At 46.1% G+C, this 18,504-nt stretch overlaps 5 protein-coding genes across 5 annotated transcripts; 3 read left to right on the forward strand and 2 right to left on the reverse strand.

Annotated features, from left to right (window-relative positions):
* Positions 1-187: 187 nt before the first annotated feature.
* Positions 188-3,131, reverse strand: EDB82DRAFT_448994 (uncharacterized protein). Its single transcript, XM_065607809.1, has 7 exons — positions 2,603-3,131; positions 2,506-2,581; positions 2,069-2,093; positions 1,969-2,017; positions 1,477-1,874; positions 1,264-1,428; positions 188-1,203 (listed from the first exon to the last, which is right to left on the reverse strand). Exons 1-7 carry the CDS (start codon positions 3,036-3,038, stop codon positions 391-393), a joined length of 1,962 nt encoding a protein of 653 aa, XP_065464081.1. The 5' UTR covers positions 3,039-3,131; the 3' UTR covers positions 188-390.
* A 481-nt stretch (positions 3,132-3,612) lies between these two features.
* On the forward strand, positions 3,613-7,483 carry EDB82DRAFT_577572 (P-loop containing nucleoside triphosphate hydrolase protein; the record flags this gene model as incomplete). Its single annotated transcript, XM_065609978.1, has 6 exons — positions 3,613-3,710; positions 3,767-3,951; positions 4,163-4,913; positions 4,972-5,042; positions 5,145-6,316; positions 6,353-7,483. 6 exons carry the CDS (start codon positions 3,613-3,615, stop codon positions 7,094-7,096), a joined length of 3,021 nt encoding a protein of 1,006 aa, XP_065464082.1. The 3' UTR covers positions 7,097-7,483.
* Positions 7,484-7,957: 474 nt separating this feature from the next.
* EDB82DRAFT_464818 (FAD dependent oxidoreductase) lies at positions 7,958-9,157 on the forward strand (the record flags this gene model as incomplete). The annotated part of the gene is made up of 1 exon (XM_025728045.1): positions 7,958-9,157. One exon carries the CDS (start codon positions 7,958-7,960, stop codon positions 9,155-9,157), a length of 1,200 nt encoding a protein of 399 aa, XP_025582451.1.
* Positions 9,158-10,010: 853 nt separating this feature from the next.
* EDB82DRAFT_250463 (major facilitator superfamily domain-containing protein) lies at positions 10,011-12,114 on the reverse strand. The gene is made up of 7 exons (XM_025728046.2): positions 11,833-12,114; positions 11,724-11,773; positions 11,227-11,668; positions 10,949-11,171; positions 10,698-10,894; positions 10,434-10,646; positions 10,011-10,386 (listed from the first exon to the last, which is right to left on the reverse strand). Exons 1-7 carry the CDS (start codon positions 11,949-11,951, stop codon positions 10,074-10,076), a joined length of 1,557 nt encoding a protein of 518 aa, XP_025582452.1. The 5' UTR covers positions 11,952-12,114; the 3' UTR covers positions 10,011-10,073.
* Positions 12,115-15,474: 3,360 nt separating this feature from the next.
* Positions 15,475-16,935, forward strand: EDB82DRAFT_577575 (uncharacterized protein; the record flags this gene model as incomplete). Its single annotated transcript, XM_025728048.2, has 3 exons — positions 15,475-15,582; positions 15,642-15,765; positions 15,917-16,935. 3 exons carry the CDS (start codon positions 15,475-15,477, stop codon positions 16,876-16,878), a joined length of 1,194 nt encoding a protein of 397 aa, XP_025582454.1. The 3' UTR covers positions 16,879-16,935.
* Between the last annotated feature and the right edge of the window lie 1,569 nt (positions 16,936-18,504).

Genomic DNA, 18,504 nt, shown 5'->3' on the forward strand with positions numbered 1-18,504 from the left:
CAAGATCATTTGTCTCAATGGAGGAAGACTAGAGTCAAGGATGTGAATGCAATTGATGATAAGATGGAGTGGATGTAGAGTCGGGAATAATGATGTTGGTATATATACAATTTCAACTGATGAGTCGATTCCCATATAGAGAATAGCGGGCTTTTGATGAATCCCACTTCCGCTCCCCGATAGGCTCATTACCCTCTAGTAAGACAGTGGCTTGACATTTTAACCATTTATGGGCATGAATCATTCTCCTTCATTTTTCTTGTGCGACGTTGAGTCACAATCAACTGTTGATTATTTGTTGAGATTACAAACTTGGCATTTGCAGGCCATTGACTGTCAATCATGTCTTGGCAGTACACATTTGATGTGGACTGATTCAGTATCGTATCTTTATTCAATCATACTTCTCTCCTCTTCAAAACACCCTTGTGAGAATTTATACACGACTCTCATCTTTGCATCTTCACTTCGCTGTAAATGCACCCGTATTGTCCTTACTCTTGCTTCATGGGGAATATCGCTGCTGCACTTGACCTCCTTCCCACTCCTCATCTCTTCAAGCTCCATCACTCTCGCAGCTACACGCGCAGATTGAGAACCGTTAAAGGCACCCTCTTGTACTCTGCAGGCTAACATCACTGCAAGAGCCTTTCTCCGAACAAATGGGTCGCGGCATCGGGCAATGACTGATATCAGCACAGAGGTGAAGCCAAGATCTATGTGAAAGTACGCTTTGGGTGAAGAGTCTGTGTCCCAGTTCCGTTTCGCGTAGTCTTGGTCGAGGCCGGCGGCTGTGGCAGCGTAGTCGATAATCTCGCTAAACTTGGTGGTGAAGTTATCCCAAAAACACGGATCACCTTGTCCGTGGATGTACTTTGCGACGTTTATTTCCGAGTATTTACGGTGAAGTTGAAGAAGGGCAATCGTTCGAATTTCAGTATCAGTGGGCGGTGTTCCGCAGTTGGTCTGTTTCAGAAGAAGTGCGTCGAACAATTCGCCCCATCGAGTAACTTTGACAGAATGGGCCATGATGTCACGAGCCGATTTGCCTTTCAACCCGGGGCTGGCCTGCTCAACTAGAATATCGAGTAGTGATTCTCTTGCATCGGCGAGGCATGTGAAGGAGCTTTCCTTGAGGGTAAAAGTATTGCCGAAGGTGTTGTAGAATAACAACCAAAGTGCAGGATCATTATCCGCCATTAGCTGTCGGTTGACCGATAATTAGTATGTTGAATCAACACATGTTGATTCAAGAGGACTTACTGTCAGGAACTGGACTGCTATTCTCTTAAAGCATGCCTCCGCAAGTTTGATTGTTTCTTCGACATCAGAGCAAGGGGCTTTCTCTATTTTGCTTCTATGCTGTCGAATCATGCTGCAACCATACTTGAATAGACAGATCGCTGACTCAGTCTCTCCCTGAAGAAGCTTGGATAGGTTAGTCTAAGAACTGATGGCTGACGCATGAATGCTTACCTCGATACAAATGAATATCAGACAAGAAAGTATAAGAACATGTCCTTGGATGTCAGGAGATGGTGCTAACAGCTCGCTGATCGCGGAATTGTAATGCTTCAACGCAGGTACCGAGTCGACCTTCTGCCACTGTTGATGGGTGAGATAGAGGCGATGAAATTGGGACAAGGCTAACAGCCCGTTTCTTATGCAGTCTTGGTCTTGTGCTACTTGCAGAATCTTGGTACTCCATAGATTGTCGAGAAAGAAGGTTTGGAAATTGCCAATGGTCTTTTCGGTAAAGAACTGAAGCGACTCTGCCTCTACAGGGCTCTTGTATGTGGTAATAAGGCATGTTGGGGATGTTTTTGGAGTCGGTGATGTTTGATACCCGTCGCATTTGCGGCCAGTGGATATACCTAATGAAATATTAGACAAATTAAAGCATACAAAAGACGTGGACTAACATCGTTGACAGGATGGGTGTGCCTCATCGCATTTCACTCTTCTTACTGATATTGGTTAGAAACAGACCATGTTCTGTGCTAACTGTGACATACTCCTGCAAGGGTATTAGAGATATTTCTTACAGCAGATTATACTGTGAACCTACTTGCAAGTTCCACATCCCGTTCTCACTTTGGAAGTTTTAGCGCGCTTTCGCTCTCCTGGTTTCACTCTTGTCATTGTCGTGGTATGTCCATACGAGATGTCTCAAGTGACAGGAGAAGGACTGAAGTGGGAGTAAGATAAAGAGAAGCAAGAAGTTACAGGGATCCTGGCGACTACCTAAAAGAGTTTAGTGATTACTACTGGGGTTGTCCAAACGAGCTGACGAATGAGAGCTACCGGTGATAAATGGACCCCATTCTTAAGGATTCACGTTGTGGATAAAAGACTTGGGTAGACAAAGATATCCAGCCAAATCTCTATCCATTGACCTGTTACCTACCTACTGGAGGATTTGCATTTTGAAATTACAGAAGAAGGTAAACAAGACTTTGACGGGATTTGAGGTACCAGGCTCCTCTGATGTCAACGAATCAATACCATAAAATATCACAACAGACGATTGCGTAACAATCATATAATAGATTGTCTTTCAGACATAACAAGTGACCCTTTCCTAATTATTCACTCTGCTTACCCGCTCCAGCCATCTTCTGCTGAAGTCCAGTAAATGTCAAAGAGTCAACAAATTCAACGATCTTTACGATCTTGGTCCCATCCTCGTTGAAATGCAAAAACCATGAAAAGTCCATATTGCTCTTCTCTCCCAAAAATACCATATCGGCGACAGCAGTAACAGCAGCTTTACGCGCGTCTTCATCAATGACCAAATCAGTAATGTTGACAGAGTTCATTCCGCCGGCTTGGAGGCCGTTGGCGAAGATAGCTTCGTACGCTTCGTTTGGCATTGTGCCTCCACCTCCCAGAATGGAGGGAAGCATGCTTCGAAGGCAATTGGGGGACGTATTGCGGTTTACGATCCGAGGATTGTTTTCAGCTCTCGCGTCGACAAACGACGAAACGTAGCCTTTGGTCGTGGCTTCGATATTTTGTTTGATGTTGGCGGTAGACATGGCTGCAAGGGTTTTTTATGCTTAGACAATAGATTTGAGAATATTTTTTGTTTAGATGGCAATGGTTGGGGAGGACTTTATTACCGCCAGGAGAGTCATCCACGCCAAGTCGTAGTTAGGTGAGATTGCAATATATAAGCAGTTTGACTGTCAGTAAGCACAACTCTGACATAAGATAAGACATTAACCAATGAAGTATCTGTAACAGCGAAGTTTACTCTAAAGCTATATTCTTTCTGGCGTTTACTTGGGAAAGGTTCATAACCTAACTTGGCGTACAAACGTACAACTTGCATAAAATGTGATTGCACACACGATTTCTCTCACTTCAAACATGGCCACTAGAATAAAGCCGCGTTTCTTTTGTTTCAAGCGATTCATATTGGATGTTGGAAGGGTCTATCATAGTATCTTTAACTACCACTTGTCATCAGCTGGCAGCTGGTGGCCAGCTGCCAATATCAATTTCCATCAGTAAACTAACTCAATTGCCCCGCTTTAACTCTCAATATCCTGTGTGATTCTCGCTCTTCTTTACTCTTTGTCTTTCCTTTTTCTCCATCTAGCCATCGCCATGCCACAGCAGAAGACGAAGGGCGAGGCAGAGACCTCAGAAAGATCCACGTCCTCGGTCTTCACAGGCCATAGCTACAGCAAAGAATGCGTAGTTTTGTGAGTCTTTGCTAGTATCTACCTACCGTAGGCGATCTAGCTAACAAAGTAATTAGCTTTGGTGATTGCGGTCACATCCTCGCTAGCAACAAAGCATTCGGCATACCAACAAAGCTCACATCAAAGCTTGCAGTGGTTTTGAACGCTGATAGGGACCCCGTCTTCCGATTCTTGATTAATTTCCCGCTTGGTGATGCTCAGATAGCCAACGAGAACGCCGGATTTGGCGTCAAATATCAATGTAAGCTTTTTGTCAGAAGGGGCGACTCTGTGATATGATAACATCAGATTGTCGATCAGCTGTCGGAAGTTGTAGGGACAGCCAGACAATATCTACTCTTACGTAGATACTATTCAGACGCGATATCCTTGATTTGTCAAGAACATTCACAGCCACTCCCCAAATCTGCGATGGTAAACCCATGGAGAGACTTTCGACTAACTTTCTATAGTTGATCATACTTTGAACATTGTTGCTGCAATTGATCAACACACCATCGAAGTCCAGTTCCCCCGTGATTTGACGCAGGTCACATGCGATGCTGCTCCACAATCTGTTGTTGACCGATTTCCCAATGCCAAGATTAGGGGCAGAGAATATCTGACCATCGTGAGGGTCTCTATCAGAACACCAGTGACTGTGATAGGCTTTGGTCCCTTCTGTAGTCCAGATGCTGAGGTCAACGGTTGGGTCAATGACAACCAGCCTATCGGCGACGGAGGCGATCTACAGAGCTTCCTCCGGCAGAACGAGTTCACTTTCCTATTGAACGACGCCGCGAAACACATTGTGAACAGAGTCAACCCGGAGAGACTTCCTGGGCTCTTTCGATTTCCTTACGGCGATGATCAATCTTGGGATGTGGTCCGACTAGGCGAGGAAGCCCGGACTATCAAGGGTCATCGATTCCGGCCCCGACACAGCCATCCCAATGATCTTAGTCTTGTGACAGCTCTTGTTCAAGGAACATCTCAGGATATCATGTGGTTAGAGGATTGGCGTGCTGAGATTTCTTTAATTCTGTTCCCAGCCTATTTTATCCCCATTGAGGACGACTCTACTCAATGCTTTTACTTGATCATCGGATTGAACAAGAACCTTCTAAGCTACTATGACCAAGCATGGCGGCGTCTTTCGAAAAAAGGTCTCCTCAATGTTTGTCTATTCGAAAGCCCTGCTGATGAAACGTTGTATGAACGTTGGTATGTGTTGACTTCCATAGATCCTTGCGTATTTATTCTGCCGCTGACAATTCTGTAGGCAAGCAAAGATTATGAACCATCCTGAGCTTTTCTTACTTGTCAGACGGCCGGTACAGGATTCTGACACGAGTATGTTGGAGCTTCAATGCTTTGACAGCCGAAAATCTGCTCTTGACAAGGGCCAAGAGCAATAGAATTGCGCCACCCTCGAATTTGAACCGGAGCTTGAAGACTACGGTCACAAGGTTACTGCAGCGAACCTGCTTCTACATAATGCCGTCCCTGTTAACTTTACGCAATTGGGTCTCCCATCGGATCACGACAACTCGTCCGTGGTGATGCAAGAGGACGACATGAACAGCACCGAGAGGGCTGTCTTAGCCAATGTTCGAGACCGCATGGACTTGCAGCGAGCTCTCATGCGCGGAAAAGGGTTTTTCGAGTGGATGTCGAAGCCAGAAACGGATATTGAGCAGAGCCATTCGATGGCGCTTCGCCAACTGCCTCTTCACAACTTTCTCAACGCCATTGACAAGGAATACGCTGAAGCCATCATCGACGAAGCGCTTCCTCAAGATCGAGCTCGCTTTCGTAATTACCTAGAGCGCCGCCCGCTTGGTCTTGGTATCGTCACAGGTGGACCTGGCTTTGGCAAGACCACCATTGCAGCCGCTATTACTCTTGCGATGGAAGCATCGCTTGGCAACTTCTTTGCGTCCGCCCCTACGAATGTCGCTGTTGACAGTTTCGCCTCACGTATCGAGAGTCGTGGCCGTGCCATAACAGCCCGCTACAATGAAGGTAAAGAGACTATGGGGAAGACTCCCAAGGCCCTGCATAGACTTGTTGTTCGCGTCTACAAGCACAAGGATGAATGCGTGGCCTTTCTTAGGCTTCTCGAAAACCCCAATGACAGTGATTCCATTTCCCCGGGATCAGTCTTTCGGAATCCATCGAAATGGAAGCTGCATCTATCAAGTACTTGCTGGCTTCTTATGGTCCTTTACTCGCCTATCGTTAGGCCGCTACACCCCAAAGATGCCCTGACTTTGCACCGTCTGCAGCGGGAAATCGAGGCTTTGCCTGACCTTGCGAGTCTCCGTGCCTTGGCAAAACAGGAGGCTTCTTGGGAAGAAGCCCGCAAAGCCACCGAAGAATTTGAGATCTGTATTTCGAAAGCTCAAGACCATCTCAAGGGTATTCCCGCAAGGGCCGATATCCTGTGTGCAACTCCTGCCGCTTCGGTGAATGATAAACGTGTTCTGGCCTTCAAGCTTCGTACCTCAGGTTTTGCTATTGATGAGGCCGCCAATATGACAAGGACCGACCTCTTGTGTGTTTGGGGCAATACCTTGTCGCCCTGCTTCCTTTTTGGTGATCCGAAGCAACTTCCGCCGACTGTGGTCATGTGGAACGACAAGTGACCGAACCATACACAGGACTCCAAGCACCCGCTGAAGGATGCACCCGCAGTGTACATCAACCGCTTTGCATTAGGCGCCTGGATCTCGGCTTTGGAATACGTGCAAGCTGCTGGTATCCCGACATTACGCCTGAAAACGCAGCTTCGCATGGCGAAGGGTATATTTGACACCGTTTCGGATGCCATGTATCCTGAAGTGCTTTTCTCATATCACGTGTCCCGGAGCGTCGAATACTCCTCCGAATTCAAAATTGGTCTCGAATTCGAGTCCTTTGCTCGAGCTCGCTACCCTGATCTTGCCCCTTCCCCAGTGGGTACCCTCAAGCCCTTCTTCGTTCACTGCAAAGGTGTCGCTGTTCTCAAGGATAAGAAGAGCGGATCCAAGCGAAGTTTCAGACAGGTCAGGATTGCTCTAGACTTTATCCTAGACTTTGTAGTTAGCAGAAATATCGACCCGACCCGAATCTCGCCGATCACGCCGTATGCAGCTAACTTGGATCTAATCAACAGACTTCTGAAAAGGGAGAAGTACGCTGCTTTATCAACAATGCCCAGGGCTTCAACAATCGACTCGATCCAAGGTCAAGAAAATGACATCGTTGTCGCTATCACAGGAACAAATCAAGACGTGGGTCCGGGGTTCACTGCGGACCCACGACGACTTAACGCGATGCTCACCCGGGCCAAATGCGGTCTTGCAATCGTTGGAGATATCCGCGTAGCCAAACGCACTGAGCGCAATGGCAACGTCAAAGGCTGAGGCAAAGACAAGGAACCGGTCTTTACAGTCAACACCATCAGCGGTGGTTGGGCAATGACCAAGGCCCCAGAATTACGCAAAGTTTACAAAGAGCTTATCCAATCTGGCCGTGTGGTAACAGTTGAGGGTGGAGAAAAGGGGAAGGTCTAGTAAGCAGAGAGCAAGGAGTGTCGAGAGGTTGGACAGGAATTTTGTTGATGGAAAGCCCATGAGTGAGTCGATGACAACTCATCCCTTGGGGTATACTTCTTTGTTCATTTTATGACAAGACAGCTTCTGAAAGAAGGATGGTATTACTAAAATGCCCATGTATGACTCTGTATGAGTATTGGATTCTGATGTTTGTTTGCATGAAAAGTGGAACAATAAGAGTCTCAATTAGTAAGGTGAAGAAGAAATTGAAGCATGATGAGTGATATCTGTGATACAAGGTGGAATGAAAGTATGTATGGAGAATTAAGTCTGACATCAATTCAAGTTCAGTATTTTACTCAACTGTTGACGTTGTAGAGTTGACACGATGTGGATCGACTGATGAGGGTCTTGTCAATTCAACCGAGCTAGAGGGTGGGTAACAGAAATAACGGCCTCCTAAGCATTGGGATACAAAATAAGTAATCTAAAAACCATGATCTAAACCCCATATACTGACCTACTAATTCCGTCACCTTTTACTCCCGAGGGGCTAATTTTTTTTGGATACCCTGCAGGCGGGTCTTGTCAATTCGCGCGCCCTTCAAGTCGATTTACTTCGGCCATGGGATAGACTTGGTGTATATTAATAGACAGGTGCTGGATGATATCAAAACTTATAATCACAGTAAAGCAACTCATACACCCAAATATCTTTTTATACTCAAAATGTCAACCACGGAATCGGTCATCATCGTTGGGGGTGGTATCGTCGGTTCTTCTCTTGCCTACTTCCTCTCTAAATCCCGTATTCATCGGTCCATCACCATAATTGATCGGTCTTTCACTTCTCTACTCGGTTCCAGCGGAATCGCTCCCGGTTTCATAGGGCAGTTCAACGAGTCCGAAGTTCTCACCAAACTGGCCATCGACACCGTGTCAGAATATGTCAAAGTTCCAGGAGGCTTCGATCGTGTCGGGGGGTTGGAGATAGCCTTCAAAGATGAAGGTATCAACCGATTAAAGACAAGATGCAAAGAAGCAGAGAAGCTAGGACTGCCCGCGGCTATGTTGTCTATGGAAGAAGCTCGCAAACTAGCGCCTGATCTGGTGAAAGAATCAGCTGCTGGATCAGCCTTGTTCTTTTCTTCAGATGGGACTGCCAATGCCGTCAAAATTACAACCTGGTATCAGGATGAAGCAAGGAAAAATGGAGTCAACTTTGTTGAAGCTGATGTGCAAAAACTCTCTATTTCGGATGGTCGTATCACAGGGGTCTTCATCAAGGAGAACGACACTACCAAACAACTCAACGCGAACAAAGTGATCCTTACTACAGGCATCTGGGCACAAGGCCTGACATCCAACCTCGAGTTCCCAGTTCCTGTCATTCCAGTTGGTCATCCTTATATGCATGGCCAAACCCGTGATCCTCAACCCCACAAACTACCATTCGTCAGATGGCCGGAGCATCATGTATATTGTCGGGATCATGGCAAGAATTTCGGTATTGGAAGCTACGACCATGCACCTATCGGCCAAAAGCCACGAGAGTCTGCAACGGGATCATGGGTTGATTGGTTCGAGCAACCACTGAAGTTTGCAACAGATCTACTACCCCCCGCTGCAGCCGATGTGTTCAAAGACAGCAGAAAGTTTAATGGCATTTTCTCCATGACCCCCGATAATATGCCACTGGCTGGCAAGGTCAAATCCATTGACGGACTTTATATGAGCGTTGCAGTATGGGTCACCCATGGAGCTGGAACCTCAAAGTTCTTGGTTGATATCATTGATGGAAAGGAAGTGGACAACAAGACAATCGAGGCACTTGATCCCGAGAGATTCAGAGGACAGGACTTTTCTGAGTTGGAACAAAAGTCTCTACAGGGATACAACTCGATCTACAAGACTGTACAGTCCAGTTAGTAGTTCCGTCATATCATGCTCCAGATGTAGACAAATTGACACACAGGCACATATAGGTGGTGAATGTTAGACAAATATAACTTCTTTTCATTTCAGCAATTAAGCTTAGTCTTTTATAGATGTGAATTAATAAAAGTATTTAATAGACATTCGAGTTGAGTATTGTGGATACATTCAAACTCATCAGTGGCATGAAGCTGCAAGAGCTGCATTAGCTTCGCAGCGTTAAGCGCAGGAGTGGAACTTCTTATAGCATGTACTGCAGAGAAGAGGCCGGAAAAGAAAAAGAAAAAGAAAAAGAAAAAGAAGAAAGATAAAATAGCTATCTCGGCGGCGGGAATTGAACAAGCCCCATCAGACCCTTCCCTATAGATAGGAGAACGGTCCTCCAAAGAGGCACCGTAGCGATGTGTTAAGCCATTGCACCACGCCGAGTGTTTTTATTGACAGTTAGATCTGTTGTTTTGGTATATATAGGTATCGTTGAGTTCATTTCTATGTAGGTGAGTTGTGTGACGACATGCAGAGATGCATCTGCCAAAGTTAGGGGCTCTTCGAGGCGCTAGAGCTAGGTGTTTTAGATGTTTTTGGCATACAGCCTTGCATTGCTACTTGAAAAGTACCAGTGCTAATGGGGCCTCTCACAATTAGGGATCCAGGGAAGTGGGGAATGTAGGCCATGTCTTAATTAAATAGTAGTATTATAGGTATTAATGCTGCATTGGACATCACTGTCAAGCACATGTATCGTCGCATATAAGTTACTGCATATTGCGAAGATTACCTCTTAAGCAAATACTATCCGTACGTGCCGGAATATGAATGATGTACTATAGAACAAGGGGTCAGAGGTGCTATATTTCATAATCCAAGTAGCAGTTGTTTGATGTATATGACCCTAATTTAGCTACCTATACTAGATTGGCTTTGCAACAGCATTCAAACCGGCAGGAGAAGTTTTGTCTAGTCCAAGAGTAGGATTAATCTCCCTTTGTCCATCACTTTTCTCATCACCAGTGCTCTCGTTCTCCTGAGCAAGCTGCTGCTGAATCTCAGCAACCTTTTCACGCCGCCAAAATTTGTCATCGACATAGCGCACGGCGGCGAGAGCAAGACCAACAGCAAGAATAGCGATGTTGATGCTAAATCCACGGCGATACTTGGGTGCATCGTCGGAACGAAAGATTTGAGCGCCTGCAATTCCTGCGATGTTGGCAAACATAATGACCCTGGACATGTTAGTTGATGATCAGATGAGTAGAATGGGGATACTTACATAGCCATAGCAAGAGCTCGTTCTTCGGAATCTTCACAGGCTAAAGACATCCATGCAATGTTGAGAGGATGGGAAAAAGTTCCAAAGGTTTGGGTCCAAACCACCCCGAAGTAACTGACGCCTCTTAGAGAGAGCTCTGTGAAAATTCGGTTGAAGACGTAGCCGAGAAGATGGAGACTCAACCCAGCCATGACAGTCTCGGGCCTCATGTTACTAATAATCGTGTTAGCACTGGTTTCCTTGGCCCAGGAAGAGGAAGCTCACAATCTATCCGAGACATAACTGAAGCACCAAGAGACAGGAATCTGGAGAAATAGACCAACTGAGGCGAGAGCATTGCTGGTCAGACCTACGAAGCCAAAGCTCTTGACAATCGAAGGAGAGTATGTGTCAAAACCACGCTGAGGAGCGTTGTTAGACAGTGTGATGACGGCGTGACACCAAAGGCGCCAGTTGGAGAACTAAAAGTGTTAGTGATGGTTTTCGTGACTACGCGTTCTGCGTAATAGACATACCGCTTTTTTGAAAGCAGGAAGACCAATCTTCTTCTTCTTCTTTCCCTTCATAGGATCGTCAAGAAGGACTCGTGTGTGTAGGATGTGCAGGTCTCTGTCGCTAAAGATCTTGACATTAGGCAAAAATGTGCTTCTTGGATTTCTGAAGGAATCAGGTAAGAAGCAGCCGAGTATAACGCCACATAGAACAGTGAAGCCTCCCATCAGTGCAAAGAGCCAAAACCTTGACAAAGAGTTAGTATTAGAACAACAATGTGTCCAGGGCAGGAGAAGCTTACCAACCGCTTTTCCCACCTACTCCTCGCATGTGAAGAATTCCGTACGCCAGCAACTTGCTACTAGCCTGGCCAAATTGGTTGCCAAAGTAGAAGAACATGACTCTCTTGGCCGTCTCCTTTCGCGTATACCAAGTTGATAATGTCCATAATCCTCCTGGAATAAAACCTGACTCTGTACATCCCAATAAGAAGCGGGTGACTACGAAGGAGGCGTAGTTGTTTTGAAAAGCCTGAAATGTGCTGACCGTGCCGAAGAGGAACAGCTGAAGAGTAAGCCATTTGCCAGGGCCTACACGGTAAAGGATCATATTGGAAGGTATCTCGAACAGCACGATGCCAAGGGAGAGCATCTGTTGACCGACGTTGAACTGGTTTTGGGTTATGCCGACATCTTCGAAGAAATTGTCGGTGAGAGCGTTGGCGATATTGCCTCTGTCGAGTTCTTTAAAATGGTTAGAGGTTGACATTAGATGATTATCGCAATGAATATATCTTACGAAGACAGAAGAAGCCCAGGGTCAAAAGAGGCATGATGACCAGATCTAATCTGCAGCCCAGGTCAGTACACAAGGTCTTTGTTAAAAATATGGGAAATGATTTGCTTACTTTCTCTTGGCCTTTCTCTCTTCTTCTGGACTCCAGTCTTTGTGAAGGGTCAGGCTTTCTTCGTCATCCCTAGGGACTGGGTAGTCCGAGTTGGACTTCGTTGTCTCAAACTTGGCCATTGCTGCTAAGTTGGATGTTGACGAGGATACTGAGACTCTTTTTGGAAGAAAGTTCGGGTCGTCGCTGGTTCTTATCAATCATTTCTCGGGAACGGGAAACATGTCACTGACCGAACTCGGTCGGACTGGTCGATCTTGGCATGTAAGCCAAGTGAGCACGCCATATAGACCAAGTGCCGGGGCTATGGACTAAGGGATGGATGTGGCAGGGAAAGGAGGGAAGTCGTGACAAAATGATTGGATGGCGTAATAAAGAGACTATTGGTCTTGTTTGGAGGACGTGTACGGTTTGCGTGTTTGTGGTTGATTGCCTATACTGACTACTGCTACCTCAAGAGACAGAAGATAATAATGCAAGAAATGGGCGTTGGTTCTGGTTTCTGTTTGTCATTGAGTGATGTTGAAATGGCGGTCCTCTCATGGCATGGAATGTCGCAGCCCAGCCTTGACCTTTCTTTTGTGAGACCTTGGCTTATCAATATGGCGTCGTTAGTGGGGGTCATGAGAAAGTAAATCACTCATCAGAACTAAAAGAGTCCAATTAAGTTCCAGACTCCCCGACGAGGCGTTGGAAACGATGATGCCGAGTGTTAAACTCCCCGCTAGACCTTTCAACGCGTTACTTGAAGTGGACAACTAAGAGAAATGAGCTAATACCAAGATCCTTGGCAGCGGGGAGTTGGACTGAGTGCATTGTTGTCTCTGCTGATCATTGATTGCTCTCTGAACGATTGTGGTGTGAAGGATGGATTTGGAACCCACAAAATAAAGATTTTACCTATTTGTTAAGCTTAATTCCTTCCACCCATGCAAGGTCTGGTTGGGGCCCAAAGCAGGGCGATCGCCCTTTGCCAAATCGTCCTCTTTTCCCTGAGCACATAGTGTTAGAGACCCTAACCTACTGAAGTCAGTAGTGATATTGGGATAAATTGAAGGACTGGTAATAAAAAGATAAAGGGGAAAAAAATAAGTCCAACTGAGTCCGCCTTCTCGATTAGGGGCAACAGACTTGTGTGTGTGTGTGTGTTGCAAACATGGGATGACCGATGTTCCGCCCAGATCCCTGTCTCATTCGGATGTCGTGATACAAGCCCGGAATTCTTAATTTTTGACAAGTTCCTCTGTCTTGGCTGTCAGCATTGGACCTGGTACATAGCATGCCATGACCCCCACAACCAAACTCCTCGTTCATTCAATAGTTCAAGCCTATGTCTTATCTCACACTAAGCTGCCCATGCCTCGACTGCCACATTGTTTCTTTTTTTGCCTCGCCTTTGCGTTCTGGAGGCGAAAGACTTGAGTCTAGACCAGCTGAAGCAAGGGGCCTCTTGGACAATCATTACCCTCTCGCAGCGCTGATGCTTTCTATTTTCTTGTTCTTCTTCTTCTGTTAATATGGACAAATACCCCGCTCCATCAGGAATTGTATTGGCTATAGACTTGACCAATGTGCTGACAGAAGAGCAAGAAGCAAGTATTCGGCCGACTTGTTCTATAAGGAACATGTGAGGCCTCATCAATGTTGATAGTAATCATCACATATGAACTTGGTACCCAAATTTTATCTCACCATTACTTGAGTCAGGATAGTGCAGGATTGAGATGGTAATGATGTAGTCATCGAAATGTGAGGAGACCTCTCATTGATACTTTACCCATGTCTCACGGAGGAGTAATATTTGCTCTTTTCACTGTTATGATTGTAAGCTGCGTTTGGTAAGATAGAAACTATAAAGTAATAAATATTGACCTATTAATTAAAATGAAGAGCATCTAAGCGTGACTACCTGTAAATCGCAGAGGTCTTAGAAGGTATAACATTAATCACTTGGTAATAGATGGGTAGAGGCTTGGGGTCAATATGGACCAGATGCACGCGATCTATGAAGATGGGCTCAAGAGTGATTGGCTCCAATTCCCGCCTTGACTTGGTCTTTTTACCAACGGCACTCTTGATCGTAGCTTGGTACGGGATATCGTCGTTGTTATCTTCATCGTTTTCGGATTCATAGACATCATCCTCTGTGCCATGAAGAGCCGTAGGTGAAGCAGAAGACTTGGCGAGTGCGGAATCTTGGCCAGTGGTAATACGTGGTATAGCGCATTTCATATCGAAAGTACGGAAATGGCCATGGTAGATGGCTTGGGTGTTTTCCAAAGGGTAATGAGTCGATTTGAAAATGGGTTTTGTAGTGTGATCTTAAGTATGAATGATGGCTGAATAAAGATCCAATTTAAACACTTCATACTCACTAAAGAGCTTTGACAACTGAGGTCGAGGGGAACCCGAAATGTAGTGGGAATTTGAAGCTTGAAAAGTGAAGTTTCAAATAAAGTTGGAAGAGAGGTTGGAGATGAAGCCAGTGAAGTTGGTGAAGTTGGAGGTGAATAGTATAGCTGAAGATGTTAGTCTTACCCCCCTTTGAGCTGGCAGAACCTAAAACAATCTTGCGCTTTCTTGGTACAGCTTTGCAAGCAGTTAGCGATGGATCCAGGGGAATTGACAAGCCCTGGCTCTGGGTGGCTTTCCTGGCAGCAGACCTGGTAAGCCGTGGCTCAAACCGCAGAGCTTGAGTAGCGGATAAGTCGGACCCGAGACATAGAAGAGTTAGGAACAGATACATGATAGGGGGTAGAGCGATGACTTACTGCGCGGTGTACCATAGGCGTTCTTGACGTTGCTGGCGATGGCAAGAGTCGAGACAGGGGCGTTGGCAGGAGTGGAAAGAGAGGCGATTACTTCATTTCTTCAAGGGCAAACTCGACCGACTCTCTCTGATAGTTAGGCCCTTTGAAATCGGCACTAAGAGCTTCCTGTAAGTTCACAGAAAGGTTGTCCCAAGGACTTCAGGGTTGTTAGCGACAGTGTATGCTAGATATGAAAGGTAACTTACGCTCTGCTATGATCTCTCTGAACGAATTCAAGGATCTGGATTTGAAAACCGGTGCAGTCACTAGCAGGATCGGAAACCTCTGCATTGGCTTGTGAGATGACGAAATTCCTCGGGGCATCGGGAATGACTGTAGCAGCCTTGAGATCGTCAACATGGCCCAACGCAGACTCCTAGGTGGCCTTGGCGATGTCGAGGCCCTCGAGGATGCTGTGGATAGAGGACATGTTATCGGTACAGCAAGAACTGTCGGGAGAAGGGGGTAGTGATAAACCAGTAGAACGACTTGACTCGTTTGCGAGCAGTCTTTCCGTTGGTCTAAATATAGGAGTCTTGTGTTAGTAGTTTATGACCTTTATGATAGTGTTTAGGAAACATATTGGACTAATCTACCTAAGACCCTAAGACCTAACGTAGGAGAGGGGATGTGATGTGATACGCAGGGCATTAATTTCTTCCAGCAAATAATATTAGGCAGCAGTACCGCTGCCCGTTAACAAACTGGCAGTGAATCGAAAAGCCGACCCTTCTCTATGTGCACCACTATTTCTTCCTTCCTTCTCTCTTTCCTCTACCACCGAGTGATTCAATTTTCTCTTCTCCCTTCCATCTATGTAATGTCATGAATGATAATGGAGCCAACTATTTCTCTTCTATGCGAAGGTTTCGCCTTCGCTATTCCGGAATCTACGGCGAAAGAATCCCCTGTGCTCTCACAAGTTATCGAAAGCCTGCCTGAGGTATGAGAGAAAAGAGAAGCATTCATGCGCGGCCCTGACCCTTGCTTTGATCTACCTAGGCTCCGATACGTGTGATTCCAATTACCTCCTTCGATCTCGATGCAGTGAACTGCTTCGTTGAATTCTTGAACAGCAGGAACTATGAGGTCAATCGAACCCTATTTCCGAGTGTTGTGGAACATGGTTAGTCAGGTAGCCAGTCATTTTGTCCTCTACCGTAACTGACCCCCCGAAGCTGGCACAGGCAAGCCGCCGCAAGATGATTCTTTCACTAGGGACCTCTTACTTCGACATATTATAATGAGTACACTAGGCCAGCATTAAAAGGTCTCAGGGCTTTGCGTCTTCGCACGGCATGAAATACAAAAGATCCTACAAAGTCACTGGACCGACGGGGCCTTCTTGGCCGTTCTCAACGTTGCCCTTACACACCCCGATGATGAGTTGCACAAGGTCCTGTGGTCTCAAGCTCGCAGTCACTTGCATTCATTGACGGCAACCTCTGAATTCGACCCAGCCACATTTCTACGAAGCTTTCATAGCAGCCTAAGAACCTGCCCCTCTATTCGCACCACCATGACCGACTCTGCAGAAGTCGAGAGGCTCATGGAACAAGTCACACTTTTCCAAAAGCGAGCCTCCGAGCTCTCTATCGAGCGCGAAGAACTTGACACTCGGCTCAAAGAAGTCTCTAGCGAACGGGACGAGCACTGCCAAGAGCTCAAGTCCCATATCTCAGCCCTCCAACATACTCTATCAGGTGCCAAGACCGCGTTGACAATATGTGTACAAGCTGAGAAGAAGTTGAAGGAAGCCAATGAGCGTTATACTGCATCAGAGGCGGAACACACAGCGAAGCTTAACGAAGTAGAAAAGAGCCTGTCGGCCTGTCAAACCGAATTAAGAGTCACAAATGCAGAGCGGAACCTTCTTCACGTGCGATGGAAAGACGAAAAGGCTAAATCAGCCGCCCTCGTCAAGGAAGTCGACGACTTGAAACTTGATATCGACCTCGAGAGAAACATCAAGGACACTATACCGACCTCAGTTCGGGATGAGCTAAAGCAGGCCCTCAAGGCCGAGCAACGGGAAGTGAAAAGGCTCAATACGAAGCTCGAAGACGCCCAGCGGTCGTTTCAGGCAACCACATCCATGCCTCAGGCCGAGAGGGACAGGCTCTACGAGTCCTTGGGGGCAGAAAAGAACAAGGTTCTCAATTTCACGAGAGATAGAGATGAAGGTGACAATATCTTGGTGAGATGCGATCGTTGCCGTACACGACATTGGCATGATTGAGAGGTTAGAGAGTGGCACAGAACGGAGGGGAAACTGTATGTAAGAAAGTCGATCTTTTACGGGTTGATGCAACCACTATGGCCCCTGCCAAGTGCCAATACATTAGGAAGGACTTATCTTCATTTTATGAAGGTTAGGTCCGTTCTTAGACTAAATAGTCACGTTCTTCATCTTGAATCTCTTCCGTTGATATTTCACTCTTGTTGTTCCGCGTTTCATGAGATTCCAGTCGCAGCACTGCGCATAACTGCACGAACGTCAAATCAGTTTAACTATCAGGTTCCGAGTACTTTGACTTTTGAGGAAAGCATTTTCTTGTTATCCATATGACCTACTAATAGCTCGCCTGTGGCGGTACGAGTCGCGGCCTTTCATAAACATTAGCAGCGGATGATAGCTGTTTTGTGACAAGTGATTGATGTAGCGTGGAAAGTGACATAGACCCCAGTTCCGAGCTGACCACTGCTACCATCAACCCCGCCTCGACTGTGCCTAAAAGCGTTCCTCAGAAAACCGAGACAACCACACAGACGGAGTTGATGGGCCAGAGACTATATGGTAAAAGCTCTGTCTACCAACAGGATTCAGAAGTAAGCTACCACAAGAACGGCAACTGATGCTAAATATTTGTAATCTTACACATTGATTCACCCCTCGCATCTCTTCCCGCAAGCTCTGTCTGCAGTTCGAGATTAAGGATGCCCGCCGTTGGGCCAGAGAGGGAGCCGCACAAAATCAATTCAAATTGAACCCTGACTATATAAGCGTTTTCCGGGACATGACACTACCAGAATAATATATAAGCGGAGCTTATGGCAATGCAAGACGATTGGGATAGCTCTAATAACCCTAAGTACCGGCTATTCGTGTCCAAGGTTGATCAGGAGTCTCGCTATTAACTCCAAGACGCAACCCCTAAGCAGGCAAACAGTTAAAACAAGACTCATAGACGCAGGCCACATCTTGAGCGTCCTAGACACCAAATTTGCCTTGTCTAGTATGGTCGTTGTGTTTGTTTAGGCGAACTGTCTTCTATCTTAACTGGCCTAAAGCGTTACGGCAAGAAATATACAATTTCCAATAACTTGTCTAAACTTGTCTAAACTTGCGTAACACTTTGTCCTCCTACTCTAATCTATGCGATTATCGGAGTGCTGACAGTATAGCCTCCTAAAATTTCTTAATGTCGACGACGTCAAAGACCGTACCCCCCCCTAGCTCACTGTGAGGAGCTGTCGACTATTGGACTTGTCGTAAATATAATCTATTACCAACCCGGGTCTTATGACAGCTGTCGCCTTATCGTCGCTTCTTTGTTTCGTTTTGACTGTGGAAGACTGCCGTCTTCACCGCGGTGATCAAGACCACTTGTTAGAATCGGTCGGCTTATAGCAAAGACCAATTAAGACTTAACGTAGCATATGAGAGACTGTCCAGATTTTCAGCCTTATCAGCACGATACGTTTGCGTATACGGCAAAGTTAGATAAGCACAAGTAGAGAATGTATCAATACCAGGTTAGCCAGCTCGGGGATCATCGGGCAGAGAACATAAAAAACGCAATGGTAAGTCTTTAGCTTGATAACCTCCGAGAGCGAATATGTTCATCAGGATTGTTCATTTATC

Source organism: Fusarium venenatum (assembly GCF_020744135.1).
Source record: "Fusarium venenatum strain MPI-CAGE-CH-0201 chromosome Unknown EDB82scaffold_3, whole genome shotgun sequence".
In the NCBI taxonomy this organism is placed as follows: domain Eukaryota; kingdom Fungi; phylum Ascomycota; class Sordariomycetes; order Hypocreales; family Nectriaceae; genus Fusarium; species Fusarium venenatum.

Bases quoted from the DNA above. Each gene is read 5' to 3' on its own strand.
- EDB82DRAFT_250463 (XM_025728046.2), bottom strand. From the start codon at position 11,951: ATGGCCAAGTTTGAGACAACGAAGTCCAACTCGGACTACCCAGTCCCT. The intron at 11,774-11,832 runs GTAAGCAAATCA...CCTGGGCTGCAG, and splicing joins GAGAGAAAGGCCAAGAGAAA to ATTAGATCTGGTCATCATGC. The intron at 10,895-10,948 runs GTATGTCTATTA...TAACACTTTTAG, and splicing joins TTCCTGCTTTCAAAAAAGCG to TTCTCCAACTGGCGCCTTTG.
- EDB82DRAFT_448994 (XM_065607809.1), bottom strand. From the start codon at position 3,038: ATGTCTACCGCCAACATCAAACAAAATATCGAAGCCACGACCAAAGGC. The intron at 1,875-1,968 runs GTAAGAAGAGTG...ATATTTCATTAG, and splicing joins TCTGTTTCTAACCAATATCA to GTATATCCACTGGCCGCAAA. The intron at 1,204-1,263 runs GTAAGTCCTCTT...GTCAACCGACAG, and splicing joins TAGCAGTCCAGTTCCTGACA to CTAATGGCGGATAATGATCC.